A 22,308-nucleotide genomic window follows, 5' to 3' on the forward strand; every position below is an offset into this window, starting at 1 on the left:
TGTTTCTCTCTCTCTCTCTCTCTCTCTCTCTCTCTTAGTCTCTCTTCCCTATCCTCTCTCTCTCTGTTGAAATCTTAGGCTTATCCTTCGGCCAGTAGAACCCCTACTATTTAGTCTGTTCTTTGCTGTAGCAAGGGACTGTTAGGAACTGCGTTGACAACATTGACAACCCTGCCTCAGCCCATGTTAGCACCACAGTGCTAACACAACACCTCATTTTCACCTTTGACCAGGGTTTTCACCTTTGACCCCTAGGGAGTGTGTCAGGGTTGGGCTGTAACAGTCATGTCATTGTCTGCACCTGTCTCAAGTTGTTCACCTGCTGAGAGAGGATAGGAGGAGAGGAGGAGGGGAGAAGAGAGGAGAGGAGAGATCTATTTTGTATGGAATTGTATTCAACTGGATATTATGAATGAACATTGCATTTCACACGTGTTATGCAAGAAACAAAACACCAACACTGAACATTTCATGTCTATGTGTCTGTGTCTGTGTGTTTGTCTGCGTCAGTGTGTGTGTGTGTGTGTGTGTGTGTGTGTGTGTGTGTGTGTGTGTGAGAGAGAGAGAGAGAGAGAGAGAGATAAAGAGAGAAAGTCAATGGGAAGACTCAGAGTGAGGTTTATGATGTTGAGCGTTGAGTACTTGGAGTATATCACAACTTTTATGATACTGTAAAACCATAGATGGGGGGGCTACCATGGGGCCTCTCATATCTACTGCTCCTCTCACGCACAGACACACAGACACAGACACACACACACTGAAACACTCTCAGCATCCCAGAGATGTATACACACACACACACACACACACACACACACACACACACACACACACACATACACACACACACACACACTGAAACACTCTCAGCATCCCAGAGATGTATACACACACACACACACACACACACACACACACACACACACACACACACACACACACACACACACACACACACACACACTCCGCCACTCAGCCAGGTCTACAGCAGCCAAAACACACATTAACTCTGTGGGCCATGCTCTGGGACTGTGGGCTGACGTGTATGTATAAACCTCAGCCTACACACACATAAACCCCTAGGCCCTCAGTGTAAATACAAGACATGATGTTCACTGTGTGATGGGCTCCTCTTCTCAAACAATATGCCGTGGGAATATAAATGCATCAAAAGAGAGAAATATAGATGAAGAGAGAGAGAGAGACAGAGAGAGACAGAGACAGAGAGAGAGAGAGAGAGAGAGAGAGAGAGAGAGAGAGAGAGAGAGAGAGAGAGAGAGAGAGAGAGAGAGAGAGAGAGAGAGAGAGAGAGAGAGAGAGAGAGAGAGACGCTTTTAGGAACTGGCTAAGCAAAATGCAAGAGTTTCTCTGAGGGAGAGAGATCAAATACAAATCTAATCAAATCAAACTTTATTTATAGAGCGCATTTCATACACAGATGCAACATAATGCATTTTACAGGAATATGAATAAAACAATTAAAAGACAATGAGACAAAACCTAAGTGGATAACAAGTATAACAGTCATGGGAGTTTAAAACATTAAAAGCAGAGAACATGGAACATATGAGGACTGTAGAGACTAATGAAATGGTCATTAAAAGCTCCAATGTAATAACAATGTTTTAGAACTGAATGACTAAAAGACTAAAAGCACCCTAAGTAAAAGCAAGGTTAAAAAGGTTGTTTTAAGATGTCTTTTAAAAATATCCACAGTGTCTGCCACCCCTTAGGTTCTCTGGCAGGCTGTTCCAGAGGCTGGAGGCATAAAAACAAAAAGCTGACTCTCCATGGCTCTTGGTCCTCGGCTTCAGAATAATTAAAAGGCCAGTGCCAGAGGATCTGAGGGCCTTAAAATACCTTAAAAGCATGTCTGACATGTAGTGGGGTGCATGACCTTATGGTAGAGTGATTAATTAATAAAATAATCTTAAAATCAATTAAAACTAACAGGTAACAAGAGAGAGAGAGAGAGAGAGAGAGAGAGAGAGAGTGAGAGAGCATTTGTTACTGTACATTTACCACACACGATGCCACATTAGGGAGAGTGAACGGCAGCATTTTTTATGTAAAAAGCTGGTCATTACTCTATATGGTGTGTAGGCGTAGGATTATCCCGCACGTCAACTGTTGGCTTAGATAGTAAGCCTAGGTGTGCACTAACTGGGTGTGTCTGTTTCCGCTGCCCCCACCCCTGTCAAGGGTGCTCCTGGGAGTTGGTGTGTGCCCGTGCCCTCTTCCCTCCCTCCCTTCCATCCATACATCCGTCTTTGTCTATTACTAATTCCACTCTCCCTTTAACCCCCCCCTCCACCCCACTCTTCTCTCTCTCCCTCTGTTTGTCTCTCTTTTCTACCGCTCTGGGTCAAAATTGTGTCTTTCTTCACCTCCTTTCTCTCTTTCTCTACTCTGCCCCCTCTTTCTCTCTCTAGGTCTCCTCTGTACTCCCCCTCTCTCCCTGTACATGTTGGTCTAGTTGTCCTTATTTGGCTCCCCCTGAGTGAGTGAGAGTGCATGTGAACCCGCCTGTGTGTGTGTGTGTGTGTGTGTGTGTGTGTGTGTGTGTGTGTGTGTTTGTGGAGTGAAGTGCCTCTGTGTGTGTGTGTGTGTTTCCTCCTGACTGTGAGTCACTCGTCTGACTCACGCGCGCTAACAAAAACACACCGTCACCATGGAGACGGAGACTCCCCTCCCTCCCCTCCCTCCTCCTCTGCCTGTGTATTTCCGTGGAAAGGCTCCGGTTTCTCCTCTAGGGCGCAAGCACTCCTAGCACTGCCGAATGGGTGGCAGGGAGAGAGAGATAGAGAGAGAGCTAGAGAGAGAGAGAGAAAGAGAGGGAGAGAGAGAGAGAAAGAGAGACAAAGAGAGAGAGAGAAAGAGAGAGAGAGAGAGAGAAAGAGAGAGAGAGAGAGAGAGAGAGAGAGAGAGAGAGAGAGAGAGAGAGCAATCACCCGTCAAAAGCAACAATGGTGGGGGGGGGGGTGAAATGCCTGCATGGACAGGACAGGACTGAGTGAATAGAAATGGCCACCTGTGGATCCTTTCTCCTTTTTACAGCTCTGAAATTTTGCAGTTTGCTTTGAACTCGCCCATTTGATGTGCTGGTGTCACAGCGCTGTTCTGTTTAGCGCATGTGTCATAGCATTTCAACAAAGAACAGGTATGACCCAGCATGTGCTCACACACCTCTCTTTGCCTACGTGTCTACTTCCTGCTTAATTGTAACTGCGCCACCTAGTGAACTGGAGGTGTATTGTCTTGACTTGTGTATCTAGTATAGTAGAGTTAAAGGTGCAGTAAGCTGAGTGTATGTAACGGATGGGGGACATTCTCTTCGGTATCCACAGGTGGTTTTGATATTTCCCTTGTTGTTCTGTTTGATTTGGTGAGAGGGATGTTGTGACGGTAACCATTATCTCATTTCCCAACATTACATCTCCAAATGTTACTATTGTTTTGTTGACCCTACGATTGACCCATATCACCATTACTAATCTCTTACACATGCCTTTTCTACATCTCTATTTACATGGCTGTAGAAGGCAGGTCTGACCTCACTCTCTCCCCAGTGCCCCCGAGACATAACCTCAACCATGACACAACAGGTGTCGATGTCATCACTGCATACTGACGTCTGACTCCCACTTGACCTCTTCATGACCTATGACCTATGCATGACTTACTTAGTGAGACACCAGACCCAAACATACTCTCAGTCTATGTCTACTCTGTGTCAGTCTCTGATACAAACAAGTCGGGCCCTGAATGACTGTCTTGTCAAGCGCTGTGTGTCGACAGCAATGAACACATACTCTGTCACACACAACTGCACAGACTTTCTCATGCACACTACTCAACGCACACTCTCTCGACCTCTGGGTGACCTTTAATGATGGAGCTGAAGACTCACAGCAGCTGGGCAGAGAGAATTCTGGGAACAGGCTGAAACTGTACGCCAACACTAGCATAATCCTCAGGGATGGAGGGCAGAGAGAGAGAGAGACAGACAGAGATAGAGATAGAGAGGAGGAGCAGGGAGAGAGAGAGAGAGAGAGAGAGAGAGAGAGAGAGAGAGAGAGAGAGAGAGGAGGAGCAGGGAGAGAGAGAGAGAGAGAGAGAGAGGCGGGACAATGCCAGTTCCTTTGAGAAGCCAACTGAACTCCTGTATAACAGCTGTGGGAAAATTAGCTCACTGAACAGATGATTCTGAGAGAGAGAAAAAACAAAAACCCGTATCAAAAACAGAAAGACACAGAGGTAAGAAGTTGACAAGGAGATGACGGTGATCATTTATGTTCAAGAACGAGATTGTCACACTTTTATTGACAAAAATGCAACCTGGTGTATATCGTTGTATATACATCATCTATAGCATTAGCATACCATCCTGCTCTGAGTTGACCTCCAGCATATATGGAGCAATAGATAGAAACCCTACTGCAAACCCATTGATGCTAGATCACAACACATGGGGGGAAAAAAAGAGTGTAAAAACAATGCATGGGTACTACCATGAGGAGTAATTGTAATGACATGAATATGCATACACTTAAAATAATTGTGCTATAAATGAAAAGAGACATTTCTGGCCATCCTAAGTGTGGTGTTGGCGCCGCATAGCACAGCTGATCCTGCCTCTACCTCAGCCCTAACAGAACCAGGGACCCGCATAGCCTGCATGTCAGAACGTACCATTAGGCGAACAGGGGGAGCAGGGGATGGGAACAGTGGGTGACACACAGACAAAGCCCCTCTAAAACCCCTTCCATGACCCCCCCACCCCACCCCGCCCCACTGTGTGATGCGCCGGTGGCGTGGTCGGGGGGGTGGGGGGGGTGTCTCTGTCTGTAGGGCAGCTGTCCCCATGCTAGCCGTAATCTCCTGTAAGCCCTGTGGCTCCCCTGGTATCGTTATAACATGGAGCATCTCTGACCTCCAGGCCTCTCTCACACTCCTACAGCCCCACAACCCCCTCTGTCTGACAGGCCAGAGTTAGAGCTAACAGCCCCAGAGCCTATACATAGTGCCTTTGGTCCATCTACAGCATTCAGCCTTGTTGTACAGAAATAACTCAATGTCCATCGGTCACAATGTGAAAGGAGGAGATAGCACAGTGGTGAGGAGCGGTACAAGTGCTGTGTCAGTGTGTTCCAGGTATTCCCTTTAGGAGTGTCCTATCACTGTATCAGAGAGAAAGAGAGAGTGATAGAGAGAGATGGACAGAGAGAGAGAGAGAGGGGTGGGGGGGGGGGGTGTATGAATGGTCTGTCATTGGTCTGTCTGGTCTGTCTACCACAATATGAGCTCAGAGGATTAAGGGAAAGAACATACTGATCTACAGTATACGTGGCTGGATTGCCTATTCACCAACAACCTTTTATCTCATCCTGGTGGGTCTTTAGATTGTCACAACTTCAGTCATTGTTCAGTCTCATCCTTCTAATCCTGCACATGGGTTACGCATTTACAAGGAAGTTGAGTGTTACATTGCAATCATGTGGCGGACATGGTCACATTGCAGCAACATCACATGAACACGATCACTGAATGTTACACTTTCATTGTTACTCTCTGAAACTTGCACAAATCCATTACAATAGTGATGCCTCAGCAAGAGTTTGTCTTTTCGGGGCAAGAAGGTGTTTCTTTTCTCCGTCTTTGAACTCCAATATCTATGGCTTTTGCATGAGGGGTGTCAAATAGATACTAATCAATCATTATGGTGGTTCAATGATCCCCAGATGATAACTATTGTTCATCTCTGGTATTTTGTATCTATCTTCAGAAACTGCATCTCTACAGTGAGTGTCTCTGAGTTGTGTTGTATGAGCGCCCTCTGGTGTACAAGACAAGCGGTGTAATATGGTATAAACTCCATGCTTGATCTACCTTTACCTTTTTAGTCCTGAGCCGTTGAGAAGTCCACTCTATACCTCTTGTTTCTTTCAGTTTGATCCCAATTCACAGTTATCCCACATGGAACTTAACATGAGTGGTGCTTTCCCTTTATCTGTTTACTCAACATGTGCACAGAGTTACACTGCGAGAGGAATAGTGTTGAGGGGTGATGATGTATCTGCTGTCACCATTACAATAAGTGTCCCATAAGAAACTAACTGAGAAATGTTAAGCTGAGCTAGAGCCATAGCAGGACTATTGGAGAGGCTCAAACCTTTGATTGTCAATACATTCTAAACTCTATATAAAAATATAGATTAACATCTAATAGAGAGGAAATGTTATGAGAGACCAGATGCATAGATACAAATACAAATACATAACACAAGTGAGTGGAGAAGCAACACTATTTTAGCTTCTAAGTTTGTGCTTTTCCTGGTGAGCGAATGTACTGTAGCAAATGCTTTCAGTCTTTCAGCCAACATCATACAAACAACTGAAAACACTCAAAATCACAGGAGGATGGAAAGAGGAGTGGTATCGATCCATCTTTGGGCGTCCCATCACTTATTATGGGGGGGAAACAAACCCCATTGTTCATGAGCAGGGCACAGTGATCCCAATTGTCTCATATTGTATGTAGTCCATATTCCACAGGCGGGCTACTAACACTTCTTTATGGGTGTTTAATACGTTTTAATACAAAAATAACTGCCTCCTCTCTCAATAGTAGTCCTGAGAGGAGGGGGGGGGGTATCTAGTGGAGGAGATGGTGGGGTGGTTAAGGCCTTAGGAGGAGGTGGGGTGGGGTGGGGCTGGGGGTGGTGAGAGGCTTCAGAAGCTGTCAAATAGCTTGCATCTCGTACACAGTTGTCACTAGGCTGTGTGTGTGTGTGGGGGGGGGGGGGGGCGGAGCATATGTTCATTATTCCAGTCATTCTTGGATCTTGATGTGGGGGGGTCAGGGTATGAAAGATCTCAGATGTTACTGAAAAGCAAGTCCTTCTTTCTTCCTCCAGTCTATCTGGCCTTCCCTCTTTGGGATTGGGGGATAATAGGGGGGGGGGGGAGGGAGTTAGAGAGGTGAAGGAGAGTTTTCAGAAGTTGCTGAAGAGCTCGTGTTTTTTGGTCCAGTCCATCTGAGGCGCTCTTTTCTTCGCTCTCTTGGCGTGGGCTTTCTCCTTGGCCTCGGCCGCCGTGGGGCTCAGACGCAGACCGATCTCCGCAAACGGGTCCAGCAGACGCCCCGCCTCGTCCTGCCCCATCGAGGGAGGAGAAGGAGACAAGGATGAATCTCTGTGCCGTGCATCACACACACACACGCTCACACACACACGCACTCTCATATGCACGCACATACAGTACACACGCGCACGCGCGCACACACACCCACACACACACACACACACACACACACACACGAGCACACACACACACACACGCACGCACGCACATACAGGACACACAAACCTGCATGCTGCTGTTGTCTGGGCTGCTCAGGTCAGAGTGTGTAGACCTCATGGACTGAGTGGTAGAACTCCCGTTGACCCGTGGGCTGGGGGAGCCGTTGGATATGGAAGGGCCGTCATAGTCTGTCAAAGAGGGGTCAGAATCACACCAACACAAGATGAAATCTAAATACAGCCACAGCATCAGATCACATGAGATCACATGTATGTATATATGTATGTATTTATGTATGTATGCTTGTACGTTCTGTACTTAATTTTACTGCTAAGCACCTTGTCTTGCAATTTTGTATGAAAGGCGCTATATAAATAAAGCTTGATTGATTGATTGGTTGATGATTTTTATGGGCTGAGCTATCCACTACTATTTTACTATGGATTATGTAACATCATCCAGTTACAGACGGTTAACCGTTTCTTTAGCAGACAGACGACCCCATTACAACCATTTCAACCAGGAAAAAAGGAAGTAGACCATCCACTGCTTAACGATCATCGACAAAGCTGTACCGTAACTTTAGCATGACTGTATACAATATCGGTGCAGCACAGACAGACTGACGTTGGTGGCTAGGTCCTCGTACCTCTGACGTGGCTGAGCGTGGGGGTGACGGCCATCTTCTTGAAGTGTTCGTCTGTGTCAGGGTCCACCACCAGCAGACTGGTCTCATCACCTCCGTTCTTGATGAAGGCCACGACCTCCGCATGGCGCATACCTTCGATGTTCACACCGTTCACCTGAACATGGGGACAGAGAGAGAGACAGAGAGAGAAAGCTTGTTATGGCTTCCATACATCTGAATGTTCATGGCTCCATCGAGTCGGAGTCTGTGATTCTATAGTTCAAGAATGCGTTTTCGCTTTGACATTGTTCCATTGTTGATGTGTGAGGTATGAATTTGGCGAGCTCAAGAGTGAAAAGCCAGTCTCTATGAAGGACGATTTGAGTGAACATGAACTGAAATGCTTCATTGAGCATTGTTTGTCCACAGAGATGTCTCCACACATCACACTACTATCAACTGTTTCAAAATGTATCTTTGACCTCATGAAGTGTTAGTACTGACTTTGACCACAAGGGGCTGCTGAGAGATCAGATATGCCTTTTACAAAATTGGCAAGTGAACATTCGAAACTTGCATAAACGACAAGGGAGTCTTATTAGTGAACATTGGATAACTGCAAGTGCAGAAATACATTATCTTGACTTGCCAGTACATCTGCACTTTTCAATTTAGAGAACCCTTCCTACTTGGAAGCAATGGTCAGCCCCCAAATCCCTGCCCGATCACTCCACTCTTCCACCTTGGCTGGCCGCCTGGCACCACCACCTCTACGTAGATGCAGCAGCCGCACTACTCGGTCACGGCTTTTCACTGTCCTGGCGCCCCGCTGGTGGAATGAGCTTACCTCTGCTGTCATGACTGCAAAGTCACTACCAATCTTCCGCCATAGATTGAAGACCCATCTCTTCAGGCTACATTTTAACGGTCCCTCCTAAAGACCTCTTCACCCCCACTACCCCCCTGTACTAACCATAACCCTAACCCTAAAGACCTCTTCACCCCCACTACCCCCCTGTACTAACCATAACCCTAACCCTAGAGACCTCTTCACCCCCACTACCCCCCTGTACAAGTTTCACTCCTGTTAATAATTTTTTTTTTAAATTCTTCTTCTAGCATTGTGACTGCCAATGGCATTGATTACTTTATCTTATGATGACTGATGGATAGATGAAAGGCGCACACCTACTTAAACAAATGTATTTGTTGTAAGTCGCTTTGGATAAATGCCATAAATGTAAATGTAAATGTAAATGTAAATGCACCCATTCACAACAATCCTAAACTATCTGTATCATGAGCTGTCTAAATCAGAAGGGTGCTTCTTAACCAGTAGATGGCGCTCTGCATCCAAACTTGAATTTTCCACTGGGACCCAGCGGTGACAAAACCTGTGAGGTATCAGTCACAACACATCTTTGTCTGAGGTCTATTCTGTCTGCTTCCCTCACTACGGTACAACTTGAACCACTGAACCATCTGTCCTCTGCATTCTTACCATACCAATCTGTCACAGAGGAAAGGAAAATGGATGTGGGCTTTCACTGTACACACTTTCAAACTCCTCAACCCTTCGCTTTCTTATTTCTGTTCCTTTCGTCCACTCACTCGTTCAGTTGCAAACGGCGGGTGTCAAAAGTATGAGAGGAGTGTGAAAGGGAAAAAAAGGGAGAAATACAGTCAAGTATTGTAAAAGTAAAAGTAAAAGTAAAACACATTTGCACGTTTTCTTTTTTTTGCTTGTCTAAAATTAGACGCTGTGAGATTAGGAGACGTATGTGTGTTCCAGCAGCTCTGTTCAGGCCTGGAAGGAAGGCGGCTTTGCACGGCGCTGCATTATACCTGGGTGCACCATCAAATATTGATGCCTAGCCTGTGCTCTACCAATAGTGTGGGTTTCAGGTATCAGTGTCCTCCGGGGGGATTTCGTTTAAAATTCACCCTGCTTATGAAATGAGGCAAGTAGGAGGTGAAACGGTCCGGCATGGGCCTGGAAGCGCCCACTCTATTAACACGCTCATAACTGTTATACTGGATGCATTAAAGTCCAGAGAGAGAGAGAGAGAGAGAGAGAGAGAGAGAGAGAGAGAGAGAGAGAGGGAGAGAGAGGGAGAATGAGAAAGGGAGATGAGAGAGAGCTTAAAGAGAGAGAGAGAGGGAGATAGATAGATAGAATGATAGAGGAGATGGAGAAAGAGATAAAAAGACAGAGAGACGGAGAAGGAAAAGGGAGAAAAACGACGTTAGAAGAGCATCAAGAGAACGAGCAAGAAAGAGGATAACAGTGTGTGTGTGTGTGTGTGTGTGTGTGTGTGTGTGTGTGTGTGTGTGTGTGTGTGAGAAAAAGAGAGCGAGAAGGGAAAAGAGAGATATAAACAGATGGAAAACGAGAACAGCTGCCGACCAGTCACTCGCCCTACTGGCGACATCAAGAGGGGAAACAAATCTCTCTCTCTCCCCTCTCTCCTCTCTCTCCCCTCTCTCCTCTCTCCCTCCATTACAGAGGGTGTTAGAAGGCTGGCTAGAGTCAGAGACAGATTGGTGAGAGCCTCATCACAGGCACCAGAGCACAGGAGAACAAGTGCTTTTGTGTCAGGGCAGGGGAGCAGGTGTTGTGTCAGGTTTCACAGCCGTCCTATAACAACCCCAACACAACAATAACAACCCACTCAGCTAATTAATAGTACAGCAGAGCTCACAGTTAGCCCTCGAATTGCCTACGCAAAACCTGTTCTCCGTAAGATTACGCATGCTGTGCATTCTTTTTCTTTTTTTTCTTTTTTGAAGGTAGCTTCCCACAATTGTCTATGGTCCTAGATCCTGGGCATCAGTCCAAATGGTTGACTTTGGTGTAGCGGTGAGGGTGTTTCGAGGCCAACGACGATGAAGATGTTAAGCATGGACGGTTGTTTAGCTGTGCTGTATCCAGGTGCCCTGGTTGAGATGTTAGGTACAGTACACTGAGTTCTACTAGGGTGGGGGGGTGGGGGGGTTGGGACACAGGTTGCTTTATCGTGATGTGAACGACTCTAGGTGGGTGTGATTATTTGACTGCTCTGAAATCACTGGCTCTTTGTTCATATAACACAGGGTTTCTCCTGGCTGATGATAGCCATTATGCTATCAAAGGTATGTGTGTGTCTGTGTGTGTGCGCACCCGCGCGCAAGCGTGTGTGTGTGTGTGCGTGCGTGTGCGTGGGTGTGTGTGCGTGCGTGCGTGTGTGGGTGGGTGTGTGTGAGCGTGTCTGTGTCTGTTGGTGTATTTGTGTGTGTGTGGGTGAGCGTGCGTGCGTGCGTGTGCGTGTGTGTTTGAGGTAGTGTTTGAGGGCAGCGCTGATGTCACCCAATGCCTGCCAATAGCCCTTAGCAGTCATACTCATTACATCGCTAAGTGATGAAACCACCATCCAAGCAGCACCAGTGTAATGAAGCATGGAGGGGAAAGAGAGCGATAGGGAGGTTTGAGTGCTATCCTGCAGCGAGAGGAAGATGAATGAGGGAGGCAGACAGAGAAAGATGCTCGCCACCGAAGCGACAGAGAGCTCTGTCATGGGTCCTCACCTCCCTAACGAGCTGCTGACAGATGACACAAGTGCGGGCCCGTGACGCTTGATCAGCGACAGCCTCGATTAACCATCCACAATATCACACACACACACACACACACACACACACACACACACACACACACACACACACACACACACACACACACACACACACACATAATCAACCTGCAGCCACCGGAACCACCAGGGGGTTACAGACGCCAAACCCCAGGGGCTTGGAGAACCTAGCCACTTAGTGCTAATCTAGCTAGCACACAGCGCTAATACAAGGCTTGGCTGACTGTGTAGGGCCATGGGGAGCAGTTAGTGTTCACTAGAAAGCCCTCTCACTCTGCCCTGTCAAAACAAAAGCTTGACGCTTTACAAAGCTGGCGCTGGTAAGCCATTTATACTGGAGAGAAGGCCAAAGAGTTCTCTGTGAGTTGTTATTGCATGTTTTAATGCAGACATATATTGTATGTCAGGGTGCAGAGCACTGAGACAGTGCTTATAACTGCCGAAGAAGTACTTCCTGAGTAAGGGTTACTGTATCTAGGGAGTGTAGAACAGTGTATATATGGTACCGACCCTGTATTATCCATTACTACAGTGTGTGTATGTGTGTGTGTGTGTGTGTGTGTGTGCGTGTGTGTGTGTGTGTGTGTGTGTGCGTGTGTGTATGTGTGTGTGTGTGTGTGTGGTCAGGGAAGGGTCTCTCTCTATAAACATGAGAACATCTATTTATGGCCCCACAGAGGGACAGGGAGGTGCCTGCTATTGTCATCAACAGCCGCAGACTTCCCATATACTCCCCATGCACTCTCAATGCTTTCCTGATGAACAGACAGACTGACGGACATCAAAGCGTCTCCTCTCTCTCATGTGATGCCACCTGAACCACTCCCACAGGCTGGGTGAACGGTGTGTTTGTTAGGTCCTACTTCACCATAGTTTTGCCCTCTATGGCCCTCTTGAGCGTGGTAAACCTCTGTTTGGCCCTGTCTGACCTTTGTTTGACCCTGTGTGTCTGACCCTGGTGTGTTGGGCCCGCTTTGGCCTTGCTAGGATCTGATGTAGTGCTCTGGGGTTAGAACTCATGGGAATGTGACTAAAATTCTGCTGCTAACACAAGCATATGTGTGTCCGTGTGTGTGTGTGTGAGTGCACGTGTATGAGTGTGTGTGTGTGTGTGTGTGTTTTGTGTGTGTGTGTGTGTGTGTTTTTGTGTGTGTGTGTGTGTGTGTGTATTTGTGTGTGTGTGTGTGTGTGTACTCCGCAGCCCCCGCAGCCCCCGGAGTGTGAGGGGCCCAACGAGGCCCAACGACACCAGTCACCTCACACCGACGTCTCACAAAATCATAGGAACCAAACCTTTACCTCTTGACAGTTCATCTTACATCCCTCCTCTCTCCACCTCCCCCTTTCTCATCCTCCTCTCCCTCCCTCCCTCCCTCCCTCCCTCTCTCCCTTCCTCCCACACACTCATGTGTTTCTCCTGGGTCTGTCGGCTCACACATTCTCCTATGTCTCCTCCAATCAGACTGATGGATACAGTAACCTCTCCACTAGCCTCTTTGCTATCTCCAGCTAAACAAATGTGAAAAATGAGTCTAAGGTCCAGACCATGTTATTGTTACAGAGGGGGTTAAAGCAGGCCCACGTGTGACCCTGCACACACTGCAAACAGCCCTGATGGATGAGTCTGCTGCCACACACATGCTGATGAAGTCCCACCTGGATTCTATCATACACGCACATCTTTGCCCTATAAGCTATGTTATAGGGCAGGACAAGGGGAAACCCATAGGGAGATGAGGGGCCACATGTGGGGGTACATACAAGTTCAATCACCTCACCCCCTCACCTCACCCCCTTTCCATAAGCCCTGGTAACCCACCGGCCTATCTCTGACCCCATGTGTCAACCATCACTTCATTAGGGCCTAACCGTTACTCAAAATGTACCTGATAGGAGTCTTTCCTTCCCTCCCACCATCTCGAGTGTTTAAAAAACACAAACCTCCCTATTGGTTCACTCTCTGCAAGACACCCCCCCCCCCTCTCCCTCCCCCCTCCGCTCTGCCATCCTCCCCCAACCCCCCCCCCCCCCCCCCCCCTCCCTCACCTCTATGAGCCTGTCCTGGCGTCTGAGTCCGGCGCGGTCAGCTGGCGATCCGATGTCCAGGGAGCGGATGTACTGGCCCGGCCTGGATTTCTCACTGTGCAGGTTGAAGCCATAGCCCATATCCACCCGCACCAGGTGGCACAGCCGGGGGAACAGTTCTGATGGGTCCACCGGGCCTCTCGTCTGGGCCTGTGATTGGGCAAGGGCCTCCTGTAGAATCCACATAAATACTACATCAGCAATCATATAAAGCGACTTACAACAAGTACATTTGTGTAAAGTAAGTGAATCTTCTATACATCAGTCATCATAAGAAAAACAAATCTATGCTAGGATAGTCACAGTCACAATGCATTTTTTAAATTTTAATTGTATTATTATTAACAGTAGAGGAACTGCACAGAGGGGTATTGAGGGGTGAAGAGATCTTTAGGAGGGACAGTCAAGATGTAGCCTGAAGAGACGGGTCTTCAGTCTACGGTCTACGGTCTTCGGTCTACGGTCTTCAGTCTACGGTCTACGGTCTTCAGTCTATGGTGTGTGGCGCCCGCCCCGTGCCTAAGCCCATGCGCGAGTGTGGGACGGTGGTAAGTGGAGTGTATATCTCGCCTCGCTTTGTCTCTGCTGTTTCTGCTGTCCCTCTCTTGCCCCGTGTTGTCGTTGGCAGGACCATGTATGGAGTTCCTGCGCCCCAAGGGGCCACAGCTGCAACCCGTAGAGATAAGCACCGTATGCCCATACATGGAGTTCCTGCCCATCAAGGCACAGGTGAAGGGCATCAGCAGGAGCAGCAGAGACGGGACAAAAGGAGCCCACGGAGCACCCAGAGAGGAGGAGTTGCTAAGGCGAACCACGGAGTAGTGTATGAGAGCGAGAGTAAGCCAAGTCACCGTCGACCTGTGTACGATCCCTGACCATATGAGAGCCCCCTTTGAAGCCCGACCCCGAGACCGTCCGAGAGCCCGCTACGTTGCCAACCTTCGCCTGTCTGACTACCCTGCTGCCGCCCCGACCTGGAACGTAAGAGGACCACCCACCGTGTACCGAAACCCCCTGCTATCTTCCCGACGACGGATCTCCTGCGGGGCCCGTGCACGACACGACGCCTTCTCAACCCCACCCTCTCTCTATCATTTCCCTCTCCCCGCTAATCGAATAAATATTTTTGACTGTAATTCTGGTGTGGATCTCTCTGCTTATACTGTGTTTGGGTCCGTGACGCGCCCGCACACCCCGGCGGCCGTCACAGGTGGAAGATCCACAACATACACAGTATATGTTGCAGCTTAGTATTTGCATACTATACTAATAGGGTTGAAATGTGTTCTCTATCATTGTTCCCTGTTCCACCGCGCATGTATTCTCTTATTTATGAGGGGATTAGAGAGTGTATTCAACTGTGAAGAGGGATTTAGCCCGTTTCAGAGTGAGGGTGTTCGGTCTGCTCTCCACCAACAAAACACTCGTAACTTTTGGCTTTTCTTCCGATTTGCTTCCTCATCCACATTGAGCCATTAACTTATGGAATGAGGTCACGTGAAACCTGTTCGACGTATAGAGAAATCCTTTGTGACAGCTTATGACGGTGCCTGTCAATGTGACAAAAGAGTTATAACACCACAGAAACGCAAACAGGTGATCATCATCTCCTACAGTAAGCTACCGGTGGGGAATCATTCTGTATACCGCCATGCTGTCTAGCAGACACCAGGTAGGTATGATAAGTGAATAAGCCAATCAACAACTATTGTTCCTCCTCCTGTGCCTACACCACACATGCTGTGTCTCCTAGAAATACATCCACTGGGAGTCAGTGGGCATGAGAGAGAGAGTGAGAGATGGGAGAAGGTTGGATGGAGTTCCCAGAGGATGATAGTCACTGACAAACTGTTAAATGTATTCAGAGGTTTAGAAGAGGACAGATCCATTGTAAGAGTCTCTTTCTCTCTCTCTCTCCCCCCCCCCTCTCTGTCTCTCCCCCTCTCTTGATGCCTTGGGACTTCTGAGAAGAGGTTATTGACCATGTGTTCCTTAGCAACAACACTAAATCACATTAGACACCCGCCCCTGAAAAAAATAACCCCAAAACATGAAACATGGCCCATTTCATGCACACAATTCCTTAAACCAACAGTGATCTGGGCAGTCTGCCCTAAGAAAATCAGCCAGGCAGGCCAGGTCCAGGGTTTCCGAGCACAATGGAATGATTCAGCCCCGTTTCATTCGGACTAATCCCAGTCCACGCAGGGGAGGAAGTGTCCGCCAGGCTGGGGGGAAAGGGGAGGGGCCTCCCAGAGAGGTCACTTAGCTATTAGCACCCTGGGATCTGTTCTGGATCCAGACAGAGAGAGACGGAGGGAGGGAGAGGGGGAGGGAGGGAGGGTGAGGGAGCGGTTGAGGGAAGGGGGAGAGTGAGACAGAGAGAGAGGCAGAAAAGGGGGGGGAGGGAGAGAAAGCGCTGGAAAGGCTGAGAGTAAGATAAACACTAGGAACAGCACAGCTGGTAGACATTAGTGAGGGGAGACGGACATCTCCGCCAATCCAACCTCTGACTGCCTCTAAATGCTTGTCCACACTGCTCTAATCACCCCCTGTCGTGTGTGTGTGCCATCCCTCTGTGTGTGTGTGTGTGTGTGTGTGTGTGTGTGTGTGTACCACTCTCTCTCTCGCCGTGCCAAAGGCCCTTCAGGTCTCATTTAGCCTATACTGTGGGGCCAAGTCTACAGTGGTGCAGTGGAGTGGGAGAGATCTTATTAAAGAGCGGCGATTGGTTTAGGCTCAAGGAGCAACTTGGAAGGCCTACAAGTAGCTGTCTCTACAAGCCAAGCAGTCATAGTTAAATGCAAGTCACAGTATGCCATATGAAAATAATCTAATGTTGCTAACCCTAACCCTAACCCTAACCCTAACCCTTAGTATACCAGACTGAGCTTTTGTTATCGTTTTTTTCCCAGTACTAAAGGCAATATGAAGGATGGATACAAATGAATACACTAGCCGTATCATATTACATATCACAAGGCTATGTTGTGCATACAATACAAACAGTATGCCAACAGTTGGTATCGTTGTATCCTTCTGCAGGTATTCTTGACTCTCACACTTGTGACGTGTGTGGTGGTGGGACTGGTTGGGTGAGGTTCCAGTCAGCAGGGACAGAGGAACAAAATACTAGATACCAACAGATACCAAATAGTCTCCGGGCTACTTTCCTTCTCCTGGCAAAGGGTGTAGGATTAGGAGCCAACTGGGCCTAAAACAAGAGGCATTTCCTCTAGGTTAATGATATCTGGATGTGTATAAAGCCAGTGAACGTGTGGTAACTCCATTTCCTATGAGATAAGCTCTCTCTTGGGTGGAAGCAGTCTTCCAATCCTCTTTGTGAAGGAAATATGGAATAATCCACTCATATTGCAGTGTACATAGACTTGCACTGATGCACTGATCCATGAGCTGGAGGGATGAACGGATTCTTTGATTCGTTCTGTCATGGGTCTGCGGTTTTTAAATATTTTGATGGGGAACAGAGAAAATCAAGTCTGCTTTTTTCCCCCTTTGTCAGCAAACTAGCCTATAATCAGGAAATCACTTCTGGGTAAAACTGGATCTGTGTTTTGGAAAACAGAGTGTCCTGTTTGGGAAGAGAAACAGCAGGCCTCATGCCGAATTCCTTGTTTATCTCCTATTCCATGTGTAAGCTACTGTTTTGCTCCGGACAAGGCCATCGGAAAGTTCTGGCATAAACCAGGATGATTCCTATAGGGAAAACCAATACAGAATATTTTTTTTCCATGATATCCACACCCACTCTACTGTAGATGTACATGCTGTCCTGCCTGTCGCCCACTCCCTCTACTCCCCTGGCCCGCCCACACCCTTCCCCAGTGGCACTGCTTTGTTGACATGGAACGGATGGTCAGTCAATGGACTGGTGCCATTACACGCATTCCTTCAATTTCCTGTCACAATCAGCCATTGTGCTGTCTGTCTCCATGTCCATGCCTCTCCATACGTATCTATGTGATGTGATATAGCGTGTGCCTGCCTGGTGTGTTTGTATGTGGTGTGTGGGAGCGAGTGTATGAGCACGTGTCAGTTTGTGGACGTGTGCATGTGTGTGTGTATGTTTTGTCGATGGTGACCACTGGCTGTGGCGTTTGAGGTTGATGAAATGAGATCAGCCACTGTTCAATTATTCACCAACAGACTGCTGGGATAGCTGGATCATGACCGCTGTTAACCCTTTCACAGCCAGAGATCACTGACTCTCTGTCTGGCAGTACTGCAGTGAATGGTGGGCGTGTGTGTGTGTGTGTGTGTGTGTGCGTGTGTGTGTTGGGGGGGTGGGGTGCTTTTGTTGTTTGGGGAATCCCTAATCCTGTGTGTGCGTGCGCATATTGTCATCATTGTATTCATTTGTGTGCTTTCCATCGGGGATTAATGCAAACTCAATATCCCCCTTCTTCTTTGTGAGAGGATCAAGTGTCCTTTGAGCCCCTAAGGGTGTGCAGTAGATCCTTACAACCAGGCATGTGAGGGATAATATGTTCAAAGTTCCTGGGTGTAACGTCAAGCTTGTCGATGTCATCTTCATGGAGAACATTCCTATTGGCTGTCTGTGGAAGTGAAACACTATGGTAAACCTACATGAGAGTTAGTAGGAGAGGCACACAGGATGCTTGCTGATGTGGTGAATACACCATGCCATTGTCATGGTAACCAGCATGGCCAGTCTGATCTGTCATCCCCGGGTCTAATCAGGGCATGAGTGTTTCCAACAGCATGGACAGAGACCACAAGGTATTTCAAGTCAAAAAGGGCTCCATTGTCTACACAGTATGAATTTGAACGGTGACAGGCGTGTTCATGAGACGGTGAGGTGCTAAACACAATGACGTGTATCTAGAACATTTCAGTGTTGTCATCGGTCCTCAGCGGAGTTTAATACAGTTCATTGCGACAAGGATAGTTTGGTGGGGCTGGGCAAGCCTGAGTGGAATCGCTGTCTCGGGAATTCTGTGCATAGCAGTCCTAACCTCAAAACAGCAAACACGATGTGTGTCTGTCTGTCTTTTTCTGTCTGTCTGTCTGTCTCTCTTTTTCTGTCTGTCTGTCTGTCTGTCTGTCTGTCTGTCTGTCTGTGCGACACACAGCTGCGCCAGTGTTGATCAACCTGAGAGGAGAGCTGGCCACACAGTGGGGGGAGAAGGGAGGGGGAGGGGGGCGAGATGGGGAAGAGGAAACTGGCATAGAGAGACACAAAAAGAGAGAGTGGAAAGAGGGAGAGAGAGAGTAGAGGGAGAAAGAGAGAAGAGAGAGTGGGGGGGGGGGAGTAGAGAGAGAAAGGGGCAGTGGGATGGAGACAGCAAGAGACACAGAGAGACAGAGAGGGAGAGAGGGAGAAAGACAGTCAGACAGATAGAGAGAGAGAGAAAGACAGTCAGACAGAGAGAGAGAGGGAGAAAGACAGTCTGACAGAAAGGGAGAGAGAGAGAGAAAGACAGTCGGACAGAGAGAGAGGGAGAAAGACAGTCAGACAGAAAGGAAGATAGAGAGAGAAAGACAGTCAGACAGAGAGGGAGAAAGGGAGAACGAGAAGGGGAAGAAAATTCGTCAGAGAAGGAGAGAGGGAGAGGGACAGAGAGAGTAGAGAGAGGGAGAACGAGGGGTCAGCCCAATGGCTTCGTGGCTAATAGCTTTTCCCCATCTACGCACAAAATCCCCATAGTGACTGAGACAGCGGTGCGTCTGGGCTGCTCCACAGGCTGGGGCACTGTGATGCATGCTGAGATGTGTTTAGCACAGCCTCCTCCTCTGCCTTATCATCAGGGGAGAGGTCTGACCCGCCTCGCAGTGACCCCGTGGCTACGTGCTGCCCCCGCTGTTTCAGTGTTTCCTGAGTCCACAACTCACACAGCTCAGTGACAGAGATGGAGGGGAGAAGATAGGGGAGAGGGGTGGGGAGAGAGAGAGAGAGAGAGAGAGAGAGAGATGGGAGAGAGGAAGATAGGCACAGAAAGGGCGAGATCAAGACAAGGAGAGAGAGAGAGAGAGAGAGATAGAGAGAGAGAGAGAGAGATAGGCACAGAGAGGGTAAGATCAAGACGAGGGAGGAAGAGAGAGACAGAGAGAGAGAAAGAGGGAGGAGGAGGAAAGGGAAAGAGGAAGAACACTGAGTGTTTTGAGCCTGAGATGAAAGGGGACACAGTTGCTGACCTCCCTCTGAACTCCTTATCAGCGTGCCTATAGAGGAACAAGGCCACTGAGTACAGAACACAGAAAAACTGGAATCAACACTCTGCCGTACCATGCTAATAGGTTTATCGTAGATCTGAAAGAATCAGATGGGGGTAGTGTAAGCAATATAGTGGCTACTCCCCGTAGCCTAAGAGGGGATTCGGTGAAGAGCTACGGTACTATCATTTAGCTTACACCCATTTAATCCTCTCAGATCTCCGAGAAATCGACATATAGTAGGGGTAATGGCTAGGGGTTGATTTTAGACTGGGGGATCCTAACCCAAACCCTAGTCCTAGTAGCGTCAGGTCTAGTCTAAGAGGCATTCTACAACCTCAGCAGCGGCCGTCAAAGCAGCCTGACAAAGACATACAAGTGCAGATGATCACCGCCTCCCCTCCATAACGTGTGATATACAGATCCCCCACACCTCTGTTCTTCTCTCTCTCCAGTCTGACAGAGACAGAGAGAGAGAGAGAGATCACCAGCTGTCAGCTGTACGCCCTGGGACAGTGTTGCTATTTCCTCAGCTCACTACACTCATCATCATCCATCTGTATTGTCTGTGTGTGTGTGTGTGTGTGTGTGTGTGTGTGTGTGTGTGTGTGTGTGTGTGTGTGTGTCCTTGTGAACCTCTTGATGTTGACTGTTTCATTTTGGCATGTGTTTAACAGTGTGGTTTCTTTGGAACTGGGTCTGAAGACTCTTGGCGGCTTTAATGGGTTTTCTCTATGAATTTTCTCTGTCTTACAGTCGTTGTCATGGTGTTATGTTGTGAACACATTGTTCATTTACATTTAGTAATTTACAGAACCTGATCTACACTAAAGGTGTAAGGGTTTTACATGTATTGCTGGCAGGGAAACAGTGTTTGTACATAGTGTCTTCTAATAGTGCTTTTCTAACTTGTCTGATTAGAATTGACTTTAATCACCTCCAAGGCGAAAAGTAAAGTATTTCAATCCGTGTAATCAACGGAGAAATCTTGGCTACAGCGGCAGATAAATGCCAGTCATGTCCTTAGGCCAAACTGCCACTGAGCATAACAAAACAACAAATAAATCAAACCGATATGGAAGTGTCAATCACACACTCACACACATATGCACGCACGCACGCACACACAAAAAAACCATTAACACTAATCTGCCCAGAGACACCACACACTCACCTAATACACCCCCCCCCCCCGCCACAAACACACACGCGCACACACACACACACACACACACACACACACACACACACACACACACACACAGACAAATACAGTAACAGTAACAGTAACAATGAACAGTAACAACTTCACAAAAACACTACCACTAACCTGCCCAGAGATACAGTATGTTCATAACAAAACCTTAAATGTTGTAATTACAGTACGTGTGTCTAAACCCAGTTTGAGTACAGCGTGGGCCAATGTGTAAGCTTGGCCAGATAGGCCAACAGACATAGCCTATACACAGTTGGCAGCACATCTTAGCCCCGTCAAAGCTGTCCCCTGTTCAGCTTTCAAAGGGCCAAATCCCCACTGAGCCGTGAGGCCGCCTGCTATAGCACAACAACAAACCCATCGCGCTGACGACAATAGAAATCACCACAGCATCACACGCTATTTAACTAGCTTGTTAAGTCCATGCCAACCCCAGCTTGTTGACTTTCTAGGACACGGCTCTACGGTTGGATTAGCTGAGAGAAACGAGGGGCAGGGGTAGGGGGCAGTTCTATTTGGTCAGTCACCTCAGGGAGAAATGACCTGAAGCTGAATTGAAATATCACTGATTGACAGTAACGGTACATTTTCAATCTATACATTGAGTTTAAACAAAGTAAAACTATAAAGTGCGTCTTGTGCAGCAGACCTAAATTATCCACCCAACTCGTATTGTGCCCTGTCCCTCATTCTCTCTTCTCCCCTCCCTTCCCCCTCTCGCTCCTCAGGTGCCAGTGCTTCTCATCTGGTCTGAGTTATCCTTACATTCTCAATCCATGCTGAACACAGCCCTGAGAAACCATACTGGCACACAACCAGGAAGTCTAACCCATGACCAAATACAACCAGGAGGACGCACGCTTCAACTGGTGATTAATCAATCCATCAAATACTGTTTGTATAGAGCTTTTTAAAAATTGTATGAACAGAAGGCTTGTTTGTTACAACTGCTTTACAGCCACCCTAGGTCAGACTCTCCATTTAAATCAGGTGAATTTCCGGTGAATTTCACCAGCGATTCTACTAATGAATAGAGTGCTTCAAATGGAGACAGGGGATTTTAACTTATTTGCACGCATTGCACAACATGAAAACATTAGCTGGAGACATTTTCGATGCCAGCATTTCATACTGCTCACCTGCCAAATTCTGGCATAGAAAACTTATGTATTAATGTATTAATTTCGTGCAATGCGTGCAAATCAGTTTGTAAACAAGAGCCTTGGTGGAGGAGGAGGATGGGTCATCAT

At 47.7% G+C, this 22,308-nt stretch overlaps 1 protein-coding gene across 1 annotated transcript in view; it reads right to left on the reverse strand.

Annotated features, from left to right (window-relative positions):
• Positions 1-6,930: 6,930 nt before the first annotated feature.
• The window catches only part of LOC310809340 (Na(+)/H(+) exchange regulatory cofactor NHE-RF2), a 30,421-nt gene continuing 15,043 nt past the window's right edge, over positions 6,931-22,308 (reverse strand). The window contains exons 3-6 of the mRNA XM_083676540.1: positions 13,609-13,818; positions 7,955-8,108; positions 7,372-7,493; positions 6,931-7,157 (exon numbers count right to left, since the gene is read on the reverse strand). Of these exons, the coding sequence (XP_083532666.1) occupies positions 6,999-7,157; positions 7,372-7,493; positions 7,955-8,108; positions 13,609-13,818 (645 nt within the window). The 3' untranslated portion in view covers positions 6,931-6,998. The remainder of the gene's footprint in view (positions 7,158-7,371; positions 7,494-7,954; positions 8,109-13,608; positions 13,819-22,308) is intronic.

This window comes from Argentina silus (assembly GCF_951799395.1).
Source record: "Argentina silus genome assembly, chromosome: 9".
Lineage (NCBI taxonomy): Eukaryota > Metazoa > Chordata > Actinopteri > Argentiniformes > Argentinidae > Argentina > Argentina silus.